At 48.4% G+C, this 16,468-nt stretch overlaps 1 protein-coding gene and 1 long non-coding RNA gene across 2 annotated transcripts in view; both read right to left on the reverse strand.

Annotated features, from left to right (window-relative positions):
• Window positions 1-641, reverse strand: part of LOC139027739 (uncharacterized) — a 714-nt gene extending 73 nt beyond the window's left edge. Inside the window, exons 1-3 of the long non-coding RNA XR_011479856.1 lie at window positions 523-641; window positions 189-302; window positions 1-44 (exon numbers count right to left, since the gene is read on the reverse strand). The exon at window positions 1-44 is cut by the window's left edge and continues 73 nt beyond it. This is a non-coding gene — a long non-coding RNA (uncharacterized lncRNA). The remainder of the gene's footprint in view (window positions 45-188; window positions 303-522) is intronic.
• Window positions 642-713: 72 nt separating this feature from the next.
• Window positions 714-15,883, reverse strand: LOC139027737 (versican core protein-like). The gene is made up of 10 exons (XM_070443548.1): window positions 15,510-15,883; window positions 13,347-13,521; window positions 13,048-13,175; window positions 12,647-12,940; window positions 6,959-7,933; window positions 3,648-3,826; window positions 2,106-3,480; window positions 1,770-1,883; window positions 1,521-1,629; window positions 714-1,109 (listed from the first exon to the last, which is right to left on the reverse strand). The coding sequence occupies exons 1-9, from the start codon at window positions 15,871-15,873 to the stop codon at window positions 1,526-1,528; spliced, it is 3,708 nt and encodes a 1,235-aa protein (XP_070299649.1). The 5' UTR covers window positions 15,874-15,883; the 3' UTR covers window positions 714-1,109; window positions 1,521-1,525.
• Between the last annotated feature and the right edge of the window lie 585 nt (window positions 15,884-16,468).

The following is a 16,468-nucleotide window of genomic DNA, read 5'->3' on the forward strand; positions in this document are numbered from 1 at the left end:
CAGTGGCTCCATTACGACAAGGGTTGACTGGCACTCATCAACATCTACACAAATAACAGAGACAATATGATATCTGTGTGTGTGTGTGTGTGTGTGTGTGTGTGTGTGTGCTGTGTGTGTGTGTGTGTGTGTGGTGTGTGTGTGTGTGTGTGTGTGTGTGTGTTGTGTGTGTGTGTGTGTGTGTGTACCTGTCTCGCAGCGCTGTCCAGTGTATCCAGGTGGACACACACAGATGCTGGCTCTGCCTCTCTGGTAGCAGGATGCTTTGTTCAAACACACATTCACTGTGCACTGCTGCAGTCCTGAGACACACACATATATATATCATCATCATCATCACAAGCAGGCCATCAACACCATGATCAGCATCATCTCATCAACAACATCAGCATCATCATCGTCAAGACATTATTATCATCATCAACATTCAACAACAACCATGAGAGCAGAGAAGACAGCGGCCATGATGACATCACCAACCCATTGTCAAACCACTGAATAGACTCTGAGATTTACACCTACCTCTGACATCGACAGTCTGGTCCACGATGTAGTAGTCAGTTCCTGTTTCAGGCTGGTATGTGGACTGAGGTTCTTCAGGAGCATGGGGGCCGGCCTCCAGCAGAGGAGACCAATCGCCTGGTCATAATCCACAAACTCCTCCCCTCGGCAGGGGAGTCTGGGGAGGTCAGGCCCAGTCGGGATGGGCGGGAGGGAGGTGGAGTGGAGGGGTGTGCAGGGGGTGTGTGTGTTTGGTTCAGGTGCTGTGGGGTCTTCTGATCTGTGGTAGAGTGACTGGTTTTGTTCCTTATGGTGGGTGGGGGGAATCTAGGGTGAGAGGGTTGTGTGGTGGTCCTTAGTGTGGGTGGAGTGATCTCTATGGTATGTGGTTTGGTTCTTGGTGGGATCCCTATCGTGTGTTGGACGCTGGGTGTTTGTGAGGGGGTACTTGGATAGATCCTTAGTGTCTGTGGAGTGATCTTTCTCCTGTGTGGCAGGTTGGGAGTGGTCTCTGTGCTGTGGAGAAGAGTCTGTGTGATGTCCAGCGTGGTCTCCTACAGTCACTCCTGCCTGGGTTGGCATGGTTCCTGGTTTGCTTCTGTCTGGTCCTGGTTTGGGTTAACAGTCAGTCTTGAAATGCTGTCTCTTTTTTTGAAAAGCCTTCGATTAGGGTTTTTAAAGCAAGCTGCATATGTCAAATCAAATCAAAGTTTATTTGTCACGTGCACTGAATACAACAGTGAAATGCTTATTTACAGGCTCTAACCAATTAGTGCGAAAAAAAGGTATGTGTGTGGTTGTGTAAGTAAAGAAAATAAAACAACAGTAAAAAGACATTTGAAAAATAACAGTAACAAGGCTACATACAACCACCGGTTAGTCAGGCTGATTGAAGGTAGTATGTACATTAGATATGGTTAAAGTGACTATGCCATATATGATAAACAGAGAGTAGCAGCAGTGTAAAAGAAGGGTTGGGGGGGCACACAATGCAAATAGTCGGTGGTGTGTGTTGTTACCTTGTTCACAGAGCTGTCCTGTAGCTGGCAGGACACACACCAGTGTGAAGGAGTTGACCGTCCATACAGTGGGCTCCATTACGACATGGTTGACTGCACTCATCAACATCTACACAAATAACAGAGACAATAAATCGAATATACTGTTGTTGTTGTGTGCGTGTCGTGTGCGTGTGCGTGTGAGTGTGTGTGTGTGTGTGTGTGTGTGTGTGTGTGTGTGTGTGTGTGTGTGTGTGTGTGTGTGTGTACCTGTCTCGCAGCGCTGTCCAGTGTATCCAGGTGGACACACACAGATGCTGGTTCTGCCTCTCTGGTAGCAGGATGCTTTGTTCAAACACACATTCACTGTGCACTGCGGCAGTCCTGAGACACACACATATATATAGCATCATCATCATAGCAAGGCCATCAACACCATGATCAACATCATCATCATCAACAACATCAGCATCATCATCATCATCATCAACATTATTATCATCATCAACATTCAACAACAACCATGAGAGCAGAGAAGACAGCGGCCATGATGACATCACCAACCCATTGTCAAACCACTGAATAGACTCTGAGATTTACACCTACCTCTGACATCGACAGTCTGGTCCACGATGTAGTAGTCAGTTCCTGTTTCAGGCTGGTATGTGGACTGAGGTTCTTCAGGAGCATGGGGGCCGGCCTCCAGCAGAGGAGGACCAATCGCCTGGTCATAATCCACAAACTCCTCCCCCTCGGGCAGGGGAGTCTGGGAGGTCAGGGCCCAGTCGGGGATGGGGCGGGAGGGAGGTGGAGTGGAGGGGTGTGCAGGGGGTGTGTGTGTTTGGTTCAGGTGCTGTGGGGTCTTCTGATCTGTGGTAGAGTGACTGGTTTGTTCCTTATGGTGGGTGGGGGGGAATCTAGGGTGAGAGGGTTGTGTGGTTTGGTCCTTAGTGTGGGTGGAGTGATCTCTATGGTATGTGGTTTGGTTCTTGGTGGGATCCCTATCGTGTGTTGGACGCTGGGTGGTTTGTGTAGRGGGGTACTTGGATMGATCCTTAGTGTCTGTGGAGTGATCTTTCTCCTGTGTGGCAGGTTGGCGGGAGTGGTCTCTGTGCTGTGGAGAAGAGTCTGTGTGATGTCCAGCGTGGTCTCCTACAGTCACTCCTGCCTGGGTTGGCATGGTTCCTGGTTTGGCTTCTGGTCTGGTTCCTGGTTTGGGTGTAACAGTCACCTGTCCCTCCACCCCAGGCCACACCGGGGGAGCTTCGATGGCTCCAGGACTGCCGGGGCTAGTGTATCTGGGGTCTTCAGGTTGGTACACCTCCTGTGCCGAGCCTTCCTCTTCTGCCGATGAAGACCCCTCGAAGTCCCCCGCCTCTGTCTGTGATGTAGCGTGTGTGTCCTTGGTGTAAGTATCAATCGTGTTTGTGTCCTTAGTGTGAGTAGAGTGTGCGTGTGATGGAGCGTGTGTGTCCTTGGTGTAAGTATCAATAGTGCTTGTGTCCTTAGTGTGAGCAGAGTGTGTATGAGACGGGGCGCGTGTGACACTCTCCGCCCCTCCAATCTCCGTCTCGTCTGTGACCACGCCTGATTGGCTGTCTGAGGCGGGGGTGGGTCGGGTGTCCTCTGCTGAGCCCTCCTGGGTACGGCCGCCTGACCCTTCCATGTCCTCATCGGGGGAGACGCCATCTGGGGAACCAGGGGATGAGGCTGGGGATGTGTGTTGGGAAGTAGGGCTTGTTCCTTTGGAGCTCTCCGTCTTTCCTGTCCTGTCTCTGCCTGTGCCTCTGTCCGTGCCTTTAGCTGTGTGTCTGTTTGTATCTCTGTCGGTGTCTGTAGCAGTGGACTCGCTGGTCTCTCCAGTATCGACGGAGTCATAGTCAAAGGGAGTGGGGCTCTTCTCCTCTCCTTGCTCCATCTCCCCTCCCAGTTCACCATAGACTGGTGTGGCCATCTCAAACTGGTCTCCTCTAGCCTCCTGCTGAATGAATAGATGAATGAATGAATAAGTGAATGAATGAATGGATGTTTATTGTTGTGTCGTATCACTTTATGCAACCCATCTCAGTTATGCTTTTCTACTTCCATTGTCCTTGAAAGAGAGGCTAAATATCTCTCACACATCCAGACAGCCACAGTAAGTCTGACCTGGTGTTTCCCGTTGATGAAGCTGAGCATTGGGGGAAAAGGGATGGGATATATGCCGTCAGAGTCCTCACTGCCGCGAATGGCCTCACTCTGGGTAACTGGGAAGGCTGGGATGAGAGGGGACTGGAAATCTCCATTACCCCCTAAAGGGTGTCCCAGAATCTGCAGGATGTGGTCCACTGGAAACACAGGAACAACCCAGGGAGAGTAGGGGGGTCAGAGAAAGAGTGAGGGTGTGCGTCTGTCTGTCTGTGTGTCTGTGTGTGTGTGGACATGCTTAACTATTCTTGTGGGGACCAGAAGTACCGGGGGAAAAACTGGGGACATTATTTCTAGGGTGTTTGTGGTTAAGATTAGAATTTGTGTTAGGGTTAGAATTACATTTAAGGTTAGGGTTAGGAGTTAGGGTTAGTTTTAGGGTTAGGAGCTAGGTTTAAATTTAGGGTTAGAGTTAAGGTTAGGTTTGAGGTTAGGGATTTTGAACGGGACTGAATTGTGTGTCCCCACAAGGTTAGCTGTACAAGACTGTGTGTGTGTGTGTGAACATTATGACCTGCAAATCCTACAGATTCAGGTCTACCAGAAACACACCACAGTAAAACCCTAATGCACATTGTTGATAAATGATAATTGTTTCAGCATTGCAATATGCCAATATGCTGTTATACCATCCACAAAGACTTAATAGTGTATGCTGTGTGTTGGCTATGACTGGTTCAATGAGAGCCAGAAGTATTATTTGAACAATGCAGGTTTGTGTCTTCATTAGGTCTTTATTGTACACATGGAACCTATATCGCGGGAATGGGTGCAAGGGGAAACACATTTGGACGGGGTAGCACTAAACCTGAGGTTAGTTATGTCTCTGGGGACAAATAAAACCATGTGAGATGGTAGACTTTTAATCTTGGCCGTTGATGAGTGTGAGTGTGAGTGTGTGTGTGTTGTGTGTATGTTGTGTGTGTGTGTGTGTGTGTGTGTGTGTGTGTGTGTGTGTGGTGTTGTGTGTGTGTGTGTGTGTGTGTGTGCGTGCGTGCGTGCATTCGTCATACTTAACCATGTTAATAAAACCCAATCCCAACCTAAAGAGGTGTCCGTCCCTTTGTGACCCTGAATCAGATACATCTACTATATGCGAAACAGGAAGATTTAACTACACAGATGTAGGATCTTAATTTGAGCTAGTTTGCTACAACAGGAAAATAGTCCTGCTGCAACAGGAAATGTGAATTATTATGTGATTTATAAATAATGGACATTTTAGTAGGAGTTGATCCATTTTTCGTTAGGGAAAATCAAGTCTGAAATGTCAGTCAAAATTACAAACTTTAGAAGCCTTTAAAACTCAAATACACTACAAGTTTGCATTTCCTGCTGTGCAGGGAAATTCTCAGCAACAAAAGGGTGATGAAATTAAGAACCATCTTTAATACTCAATATTTTAATGTCTCAATTCCCTTTAGTTGTGTAGAAATTGTGGAACTATAACCCACTGAGGAACTGAACTCTTATTGAGTTACTGGTTGAAATATGACCTAATACAGGATCCAATATACAATATGTCCCTTTAATAATAAACAATAGCCATTCATAAACGTTAGGGCTTGGATCGGGTAGCGGAGCCGGTAGACTCACACACATTAAAAGAGAAAGGGGGAGAGGCATGGGGTGGGGTGTATGTTGGGAAGGAATGAAGGGAGAGATGGGAATGTTAGAGGGGGATGAAGGGAGCAGACTGAGGGAGTAATTAGTTGAGAGTGATTACAACGCTGATTGATCTGAAAGAGGCTCTGCCATTTGACCTCAGGGTCACGTGTGCCTCCCTTTCTCTCTCCCGCTCTCTCTGAAAAGTAACTGCCAAGCTAAAAAAAACAAAGATTGAGTTAACGTGTTTCCACATCTGTTTGTGCAGAATCTGCGGATGTGTTTACATGTAAACTGGTTGTAAATGGACAGAGATGATAAAGACACAACTTCTCTACTAAACCAAGATAACAAACAGCTGGAAAGCATCCAGAGGTGATCCTCCTCAAGACAGCGATTTACTTAAGACATCCCTGGAAGCACGCAAGCAGGCACATCAGACCCGGAGGCAGAAATAATCAGTCAGACGGGCCTTTGATTTCCATGTCTTTTCACAGGACCTTATATGCTTTTTTTTTTTTTAAATGGCTGTAACAGTAAAGACCATAGGCAGCTCGTGGGTTTCAAGTTTGAGGAAGCTCACAATTTATCCTAACATTTCTACCCATCTGCGTGCCAGTTATGATTCTTTTGACATGTGCATTTTATTGGAACAGTTGAATTTCAATAACAGCGTTTTCGTTTCGCAAAATCATTGTCATGTGATTAATCAGAAAAATCTGAAGTAAAATTCAACTTTGCCCAGAGCACTAGACTCTATCACATGGACCATTGATACACTGTGATTGGCGGCTAAAGAAATGAGAGCCTATAACTCAGCGACAAAGCAGTAGGCGTATAACTTCCATCGTCAATTAAGTAAAATACATAGGCCTAAAGCCGGCAAATAAAAGCAGTAGAAAATATATCCTGATGAAAATTCTGGTTCTTTAAATCACAATCTATCTACTGCGCCTGTCTGCATTCCTTTCGATCTGTCTTGATTTGAGCTATTCCTAGTGACGTGGTACATTGTATGAAATCATCACTTGGTCCGGCTGGACGCTGTCCCTAGCGAACTTGCAACATTGTATCAACTAGCCTATAAATCAAATCAAAGTGTATTTGTCACATGTGCCGAATACAACAGGTACAATACAACACCTTACAGTGAAATGCTTACTTACAGGCTCTAACCAATAGTGCAAAAAAGGTATTAGGTGAACAATAGGTAAGTAAAGAAATAAAACAACAGTAAAAAGACAGGCTATATACAGTAGCGAGGCTATAAAAGTAGCGAGGCTACATACAGACACCGGTTAGTCAGGCTGACTGAGGTAGTATGTACATGTAGATATGGTTAAAGTGACTATGCATATATGATGAACAGAGAGTAGCTGTAGCGTAAAAGAGGGGTTGGCGGGTGGTGGGTGGGACACAATGCAGATAGCCCGGTTAGCCAGTGTGCGGGAGCACTGGTTGGTCGGCCCAATTGAGGTAGTATGTACATGACTGTATAGTTAAAGTGACTATGCATAGTTTGGCGATACAATCATGAGAACATACCTCGAAACAGAGGTGTTATGTCCACATACACAGAGTTAGCAGTGTTGAGATAAGAGTTTGTGTGGTTGTGTATTATTAAATGGAACATTACCTTGTCATCAGAGTCGACAGTAAACTCTCACCTGATTGATTCCGGTCGTGCACGTTGACGATGATGAGGTGGATTGGTGGTTTGGTGGGCGAGGCCTCCTTATGGATAGCCACTGATTTGTCCGTGCCGTATGATTCCGTGGCTCCTGGTTGGCTGTGGGTTGTTGTTCTAGAGCTCTTGCCCTCCTCCTCCTTGTAGACCACAGCAGGCTGCTGTCCTGTCACTTTGTCCCCACCTGAGTGGCCATGCTCTGGGGTGACCGACCCTGGATACCCCTTTGGATGTCCTGGGTACCCTGGTTGTCCTGGGCGTGAGGGGTCCGACCCCAGTCCTGTGTCTGCCGTGAAGCCCTGTGTGGGAGTCATCACTCCCCGGTCCTCCCCCTCACTCTCCCCATCAATACTGCTCCCCTCCCCACTCCCACTGCTCTCCCCCCTGCCTGAGCCTGTCTGAACCTCCCCCTCTTTGTCTCCGCCCTGGTTGATGTCTAGTTGGGGGTGGGTGGGCTGGGAGCGGATGGTGGGGAGAGGGGGCAGCTGCAGGGGGAGCATGGGATCACCCATGGAGGGCAATGACTCTACCTTGGTTAGGTCTGAGAAATCGTACTCAGGGAACTGAGTGGTACCAACAGAGAAGTCTGTCTTTTGGTCTGTCGTTCTGTCTCCTATCTGGGTAGTTCTGTCTTTGCCTGTCGTCTTGTGGTCAGTGGTGGGATACTCGTCTTTGGCGGCGTGTGTTTCGTCAGAAGTAGTGGAATGTCGGACTGTGCCTGTATACGCTGTATCATGTGGTCCACCTGTATGCTGACTTCTGTCTTGGCCAGTTGTTTGGTGTGGTCTGTCTGCGTGGTGAGGTTTGTCTACAGCTGTGCGGTCAGTTCTGTCTGCCGGAGTTGTGCCTGTAAGGTTTGTGTGGTAGGTAGTGTGAGGTTCGTCTGTAGCCGTGTCTGTCCTGCGAGCATCCGTGGTCGTCACAGGTCCAGGAGGGGGGACCTCTGGTTCCTTACCTGCAGAAACAGAGAGGAGGGGTTTAGCTCTGGTGACGTCACAAAACGTTTCACGTTGCCGCTATGAGGTGGTCGCTCAGATTATATCACCTGAGATCACAGTCAAGGTACTCCAAGGCAAACAGAAAGACTAATGAACACGCTGTGCCATAGTAAATTAAAGACAAACGAGAAACAGAATGCTATCGGAGAACGCTAAACATGGTGTTGTCAGARTCAGAACGGTRTCWGCTCACAGCAGCAGGCTGGAAAAGGATATCAAACCCAGAGAGTTACATTTTTAAAGAGCGACGTCAGCCGATAAGAATCGTCAAGTGTCAGTGCCAGTGGGGGTCAGTCTGTCAGAATGTCTCTCTGTCTCTCTCTGCCAGGAGGTCTGTATTTTTAGACTGCAAGGCGTGTGAACTGTGTTAAGAAATGTTGTTTTAGGCCAACTGTAAACCTCCGACTTCCCTTTTCCCCTGGCATAAGCGAGTATGCATACACACACCCGCAAACACACACCTAGATGTGCTGAAGCGTTTCCTTTGGCTACGCCCAGCCTGCTATGTTCCGACACTGGTGCACATCTTTAGGCAACGTGTCTCTTATTTTCCTCCGGTAGAAAATAGCAACATGTCTCTTTTACCTCCTGTAGAAAATAGCAACATGTCTCTTTTACCTCCTGTAGAAAATAGCAACATGTCTTATTTTCCTCCTGTAGAATAGCAACAGTCTCTCTTTTCCTACTGTAGAAATGAACATGTCTCTTTTACCTCTGTAAGAAAATAGCAACATGTCTCTCTTTTGCTCTGTAGAAAAGCAAATGTCTCTCTTTCTCCTGTAGAAATAGCAACATGTCCTCTCTTTTCCCCTGTAGAAATAAACTGTTCTTTTACCTCCTGTAGAAAATAGCACATGTCTCTTTCCTCCTGTAGAAAATAGCAACATGGTCTCTCTTTTTCTCCTGTAGAAAATAGCAACTGTCTCTCTTTTCCCCTGTAGAATAGCAACAATGTTACTTCTTTCCCTCCTGTAGAAAATTAGCAACATGTCTCTCTTTCCTCCGTAGACAATAGCAACATGTTCTTTTAGCTCCTGTAGAAAATAGCAACATGGTCTTCTTTTCCTCTGTAGAAAATAGCAACATGTCTCTTTTTCCTCCTGTAGAAAAAGCAACATGTCTCTCTTTTCCTCCTGTAGAAAATAGCAACATCGTATCTCTTTTTACCTCTAGTAACTCTTACCATCAGAGGAAAATGAAAGGCCTACATACATGCAAAGTCATAAATCCCCTCTCTGTGTCGCACTCCACATGCACCTGGTTAACGTGCCCGCTGCTTGTCTCTGGACAGCTGACGCATGCACGTTAACCTCCGACATACTGTCATGTCATAATTAATGTTTTTAATGTATATATTCCATTTTAGCCCCCCTCTCAAAATGTTGGATGCATGTATGACGGAGGAGGGGATCCCCCACCACTTCCTCTCTCCACACTCCTCTCTCTTTTCCCTCCTTTCTTTGGCCGCTTCTCTTCTCCCCTCTCTCTCTGCTTCTCGTTCTCTCACTCTTCTTTCACTCCACTCTCCACCTCTCACTCATCCACTTTCGCTCTCTGGTGTGTTGGAGGTGTGTATAGCTGGCGGGGACTCTGGCAAAGACACCCAGGGAGAGTTTCCCTGCTACTAACCTGGTAAGGGGACGTGAACAGTCCAGCATCCAGCCCAGCCAAGCTAGCTCCATCTCCAGCCCAGGTCTGATGTCAYGTGTTTGGCTGGGCCAGGCCATCTGGATGGCCTGCAGTCTGTCCCAAGTCCCTATAGCCATGTCACTTGCATTGGCCACTTGCATGTCACTATGCATTGGCCCCCATGCCCTATAGTCTAAATGCAAGACCCAGCTCACATATACTTTCTGAGCTGTATGAATCAGCTACACGCAGTCGGAGACGTTACCGTTTCATGTGGATTATGTTATGGATTTCATCAAATGGTCTTTTAGAAACCACTAGATTGCAACAGAATATTTAGTGTCTGCATAAAGAGGGTTGCAAGTGTGTAAATCGATACTGATAATCTGATAATGATGATCATGATGATAATGATACTCTTGCCCTCCCTCTTTCTCTCATGTTCCCCTCTCTCTCTGGGAAGGGGCCCGCTGTAATGCATTAGGGACCTGTCCTGTTTCTCTCTGTGCTTTTCKCCGTGTAGATAGCATGAGCTGGGTTTTCCCCTAGTAAAAAAAACACACACACAGGCTCATAAACGGGAGGAACAGAAGAGAGAGGAGCGAGCGGGAGGCTATTCTTCAGCACGGTAGAGTTAAACAGAGCGCTGGTTCTCTGCAGAACTCATTCTCATTCCCCTTGCAATCCCACACTATAAACTGCTTTGGTTTCCTAACTGTTACTGGGTCTCTGCTGTGACCCCCCCTAGAGATATCGTTGTCTAATGACCCAACCAAATCAGAACCATGTTTCGAGCCGGGATCCAGTCCTAAGCCCTGACCCTGAAAGAATGGGCCAACCATGTGGAAGACATTGGGTTATGTCAGTCGTGAAGTTGGAAACCGGAAGGTTGAGAGAGGATAAAGAGGACGGAGAGGTTGCAGACTGCAGTAAGGTAGAGGGAGGAAGGAGCAGGTTGGAGACTGCAGTAAGGTAGAGGGGAGGAAGGAGGGGTTGAGACCTGCAGTAAGGTAGAGGAAGGAAGGAGAGGTTGCAGACTGCAGTGAGGTAGAGGGAGAAGGAGAGGTTCAAACTGTGCAGTAAGGTAGAGGGAGGAAGGGAAGGTTGCACTGCAGTAAGGTAGAGGGAGGACGGAGAGGGTTGCAGACTGCAGTAAGGTAGGGGAGGACGGAGAGGTTGAGACTGCAGTAAGGTAGAGGGAGGAAGAGAGGTTGGAGACTGCAGTAAGGTAGAGAGGAATGGAGGTTGCAAACTGCAGTAAGGTAGAGGGAGGAAGGAGAGGTTGCAGACTGCAGTAAGGTAGAGGGAGGAAGGAGAGGTTGCAACTGCAGTAAGGTAGAGGGAGGAAGGAGAGGTTGCAGACTGCAGTAAGGTAGAGGGAGGAAGGAGAGGTTGGGACTGCAGTAAGGTAGAGGGAGGAGGAGGGTTTGCGACTGCAAGTGAGGTGAGGGAGGAAGGGAGATTGGAGACTGCAGTGGGTAGAGAGAGGAAGGAAAGTTGCAGACGTTGGCTGCAGTAAGGTAGGTAGAGGATGAGGAGGTAGGAGAGGTTGGAGACTGCAGTAGGAGAGAGAGGAAGGGAGGTGAACTGCAGTAAGGAGAGAGGGGAATGGAGGTTGGAGACTGCAGTAAGGAGGAGAGGATGGGAGGTTGAGACTGCAGTAGAGAGAGAGGAATGGAGAGGTTGGAGACTGCAGTAAGGAGAGAGAGGAATGGGAGGTTGGAGACTGCAGTAAGGCAGAGAGAGGATGGAGTTGAGACTGCAGTAAGGCAGAGAAGAGGAATGGAGAGGTTGGAGACTGCAGTAAGGCAGAGAGAGGAATGGGAGGTTGGAGACTGCAGTAAGGCGAGAGAGGAATGGGAAGGTTGGAGACTGCAGTAAGGGCAGAGAGAGGAAGGGAGGTTTGAACTGCAGTAAAAGGAGAGAGAGGAATGGGAGGTTGGAGACTGCAGTAAGGAGAGAGAAGGAATGGGAGGTTGGAGACTGCAGTACAGGGCAGAGAGAGGACTGGAGGTTGCACACTTGCAGACTGCAATAAGGCAGGTAGAGGTTGGGGAGGTAGGACACTCAAAGACTGCAGTAAAGGAGAGGTGCAGGAGTTAGGGGAATGCAGTAATKCAGGGAGAGGAAGGGGACACTGCATACTGCAGTAATGCAGGGAGAGGAAGGAGACACTGCATACTGCAGTAATGTAGGGAGAGGAAGATGATGTATGGGTTAGAGATTGCAGTTAGGCATAAGGCAGGGAGTATGGGGTGATCTAGTAAAGCAAGGAGTGGAAGGGAGTGGGCCATTGTCTTTCCAGATGTAAAGGACATGCTTACTGTGCAAACAGATGTGTCCAACATGGTATCACAATAAAAGCCCTTTTAAAAGCTTTAAATGCTTGGTGGGCCAGATCCTAACAAATGCCTGTAACTTGAACTACAATATAAATCATGTCAACTGAAAATGAACATATAAAATGTAAAGTTTGTGTGTTGCTCAAGCAAGCATTCAGCCTTTTACTGTAAACTAACAGTTTCACGTTAACCAGCCTCTTCATCCTCTTCTCTCTATCTCTAATCCTCTCTCTCTCTAACTCCCTCCCCTCTCCCTCTCTCTTCCCCTCTCCCTCTCTCTAGATGTGCTCTGTCCCAACAGGCTCGGTTGTTTAAACAACCCTCAGCAGGAAGTGAAAATAAGGTGAGAGTTCATCCTCACACAGGACGGGCCATAACTCATTTAGCCTGAGAGAAACTACATAAATATCCCTGATGCTACTCCGGCCTGCCAAGTCTGAATGTCCGTTAGTATACTAGAGGAACAGCTCCTCTCTAGCCTGCTACCCCCTCCCCCTCCCTCCTTAAGAACATGCCTACTCTCTCCCCCCTTCTCACTACTTCTCTCTCCCATTTCTCAATGTCTGGCTCCTCCTCTCGCTCTTCTTCTTCCTCCCCATCCTCAATATCATCATTGTGATCATCATTGCCATCGCCGTCATAGTAGCAGCGRCAGCAGCTTTAGTAACCGTGGTGGTAATAGCATTACACAAGTCTTACCCATGAAGCAGAACGCTCCATGTCTGTCAATAGGTTTGGGGAAGCCAGTCTGGTTGGGGAATCGGTACAGAGTCCTGACCCCCAGCAGCCCTCCTCCACACTGGGGCCTGGGGACGGAGATGGGGTAGCGGGCGCTCCCGTCTGACAGCCAGCCGTAGTCACAGCGATCCAGGCCTCCACGCCACGCGGCAAACAAGTTGCCAGGGGAGGCGAGCACCGCCCCCTGCGTCTCGCACGCACGCTTAGCCTGGCGAAAGGTCAGCTTGTAACGGATAGGAGCATAGAACACCTCACCTGCAGGGGGAGATGTATGCACACTTTACCCAATGAGACACACGCTTTAAATCACCATCAGGAAACACCCAACACTAAAACTCACTCATGCACACACACTTACTCACCGTGTAGTTTGTCTGCGTAACAGTAGACGTCGTAGGTCTCTTTAGGGTCTCTGAGCCCATACGTCCTGATCCCAGGCCTGTGCATCATATCGCCCATGCAACCAGGACGGGGCTTCGTGATTGGGTATCTACAGGATAGAGAGAAAGGGAGCATGGGAAATGTAGTTTACCATACATACTCTGACAGGGCTGGAGGTATCCTCGAGACGGGTACTAAACATATTTTGTTTCAGCACCTGGTCATCACCAGCCACATCAGTTGAGAGCTGTGATGCTTATTAAGTAACACGCAAACACACCTGACTGTCTGGTCGGCTATCCAGCCGGCGTCACACTGGTCCAGTCCGTCCTCGAAGGCGGCAGTCAGCTGTTCGCCCGTAGCGATGGTTGCCCCGGCCGCGCGACACGCGTCAACAGCCCCAGGGAAGGAAAAGGTATAGCGGCTGGAAGCAGACCTGTAGTGGAACACCACACCTGGAGAGAGACAGAGACAGGAGGTCAGTGTGTGTGTGTTTGTGTGGTGAGTGTCCGTGTTGAGTATCGAGAGGGTTACAGAAAGGACGCAACCAGCGAGCCCACTTTTACAAGCAATTTAGAAAAAAAACTGTCGCCCAGATCCACTTACTGTACAATAAGTGCATTCAAATAAGGAAGCGGAGACGACCAAGTAACACGAGCATCATGCTGCAGATAGGACAGGGACGAAGATGCTTTAGCTCTCTGACATCCTGGAACTACACRAGGATGTTCGTCTGGTCCAATCAGACCCCTGTTTGCCACGTTCATAAGAGAGTTCATTGTTTCTCCCTCTAGGAAACTGGCTCCAGTTGTAGAGTTCGCTGAATGGACTGACGAGCAGTAAAAAGAGTCGTTAGTCGGATAGAGCTGTCTCTGGTTGTATCTACACACAGAGACTGTACCAACAGAATGTGGTACCGACAGACCGTTGGACCAACAGACCGCTGTTCATCTCTAATGCACACTATGTGACCATCTGGGCTATTCAGGGGGTTTCTCCTTATGAAAGATACCCAGCTTGAGTGCTACACAGTAGTATACTGTACCCCCCCACCATGAGCTACATAAGACAATGTACTGTAGAAGTTTTGATGGGGCAAATCTATCAGAGCAGGTCATTTGCAATTGTGTGTTCAGTTAACCATGCTACAGGTATAGAGCCAGGTCTTCCTYGGCATGCAAGCCAGAGAGACTCAGAGAGAGAGAGAGAGAGACCTGGAGACAACCTATGCTTCTGTTTACTCCGGCACAGCTATTGGTGACTAGACTGTCATGCTGTGACATGTGGTGAAATAACTAGCTACTGTAGTTTCAAGTTTTATTAGTCGTGTGTACAGGATACACGTGGTATACACCCGTCCAACGAAATGCTGACTTGTAGGTTTGCTGAACGGTGTATGACGTGCGTACCCTGTACATTACCCTGCGGGATCTACTGACGACTTTGTCAGATGAGGGTTACATTCCTCGGGTTCATCTCTCAGGAGTACTTCAAAGTCTCTCTGAGTGTCCCTGGGCAGAGCGGAGGAAAGAGCAGTCCAGCTCTACCTTATCCTCAGACGACCTACACCAGCCCTGTAGGTCTGCACCGGGTCAGCATGAGGTAGTGTGTTACAACCAGAGAAACACAGCACCTTCCGGGTAGTTATACCGAGTAATGTTTCTCCATCAGCTAGCTACGTGTGCAGACCTGGTCAACGACAAAAAAAGTTCCAGCCAGCCATCTGCTCTGCCTCACACATCCYAGTCTCAGTCCCAGACTGAATCTCCAGCCGTCTGAGCAGGTAAACGCCCCCGAAGGTAATGATATACGGCGCAGGTGAGTCACTAACGTCAGTCTCCAGGTCTCAAGATGTACAAAACAAGTCCAGCTCCTGGAGTCCTAACAACGCCACGGTCTGCCAGTTAGTGCCTCAGTCTAGCGACGACGACTTGGCCTGCTGCTCAGCTCTGCAGGAAAGCGAACTGCACCGTTGCACCGCGACAGCTATACAGGACCTCAGCATTGCACCTCTACAGACAGTAACTAAAGCAGGGATCGTCAACTAGATTCAGCCGTAGGCATTTCAAACCGCGCTGACATTTGTGTAGGAACACGCGTCGTTCTATTACGCGTGGGAATAGTTGGAAACAGATTTAAATAAACAGATTTTTGTTTTTACAGTCTTTCATGTCCAACAATGAATTTGCACAGATCATTTGGGGTGCCAGTTGAGGAAACGTGAACTAAAGGCTCCCTATGGAATAGCATGTCTGAGTGGGAATGACACAAAACAGGTAGCATTAGAGACTTTTACATGATTTGTATTACCCAACAACTCCTGTAACTGATGACAGTAGCGCATGGACCGGTGGACACATTCCAATAGGCGAAATGTGTGTGTGTGTGTGTGTGTGTGTGCGTGTGTGTGTGTGTGTCTACTACCATGTGTGTGTCCACTCACCGCTGACATTGAGATGAACAGTATCCTGGGTGTCCTCCATGTCATGCATGACCTCGCAGCGGTACAGCCCAGCATCGCTAGCCCTCAGGCGGGCAACGATCAGCGAGGCGTCGCCTGATGCCTGGGGGTGGTTGGGCACCGACACCCTGCCCTTGTACTCCTGCTCCACCTTGATCACTCCTCCCTGGGCCACCAGCACCACACGCTCCCCGTCTTCCTCCAGCTTTGTCCACTTGATCCTCAGCTGGTCCTCTGGGCCCTGTGTGCTAGGGGTGTGGGTGGTGGGGGTGATGGAGAAGTGGCATGGTAGCACCACCCTGCCAGCCAGAGAGCCACTAGCAGGGGCAGCCTTCTCTACCTTCATCCTCCATGATGGATCTAGAGAGAGACAGAGGGTGTTACTATCTAGCCATGCTAGTAAGGACAAAAATGGCTGTATTATCAAAAAGCAAGTACATGAGCTTTGGGGTCAGGGCTAGGGGTAAGGTTGAGTGCGGGTCAAGGTGAGGGGTTAATATATTCAACTACGGAGTGAGCGTGTAAAGTGAAATCAGGACAGAAGGCACAGAGGGTGGATAGGTTTAATTCAGGCCACCAAATGACAGAACAAACAGATAGACAGAGCATGGGTTTAGTTTGTGGATGGGTTCAGTGGAGGGCTGTACTGTATGTGATCCGGATAGCTTACAGTGTGATTAACTTGACCCCAGATGTAGGTAAGTGGAAGTGTGTGTGTGTGTGTGTGTGTCAAGAGCACGGCTTTCTCAAACTCGGTCCTGGGGCCTCGCAGGGGTTCACGTTTAGTTTTTAGCCCTAGCACTACGCAGCTGATTCAAATAATTAAAGCTTGATGATGAGTTGATTATTTGAATAAGCTGTGTAATGCTGGGGGGRAAAACAAAAAGTGGACCTATTGGAGGCCCCAGGACCGAGTTTGAGAAACCCTTTTCCAGAGGATT

Source organism: Salvelinus sp. IW2-2015, linkage group LG5 (assembly GCF_002910315.2).
Source record: "Salvelinus sp. IW2-2015 linkage group LG5, ASM291031v2, whole genome shotgun sequence".
NCBI classification, from domain to species: Eukaryota; Metazoa; Chordata; class Actinopteri; order Salmoniformes; family Salmonidae; genus Salvelinus; species Salvelinus sp. IW2-2015.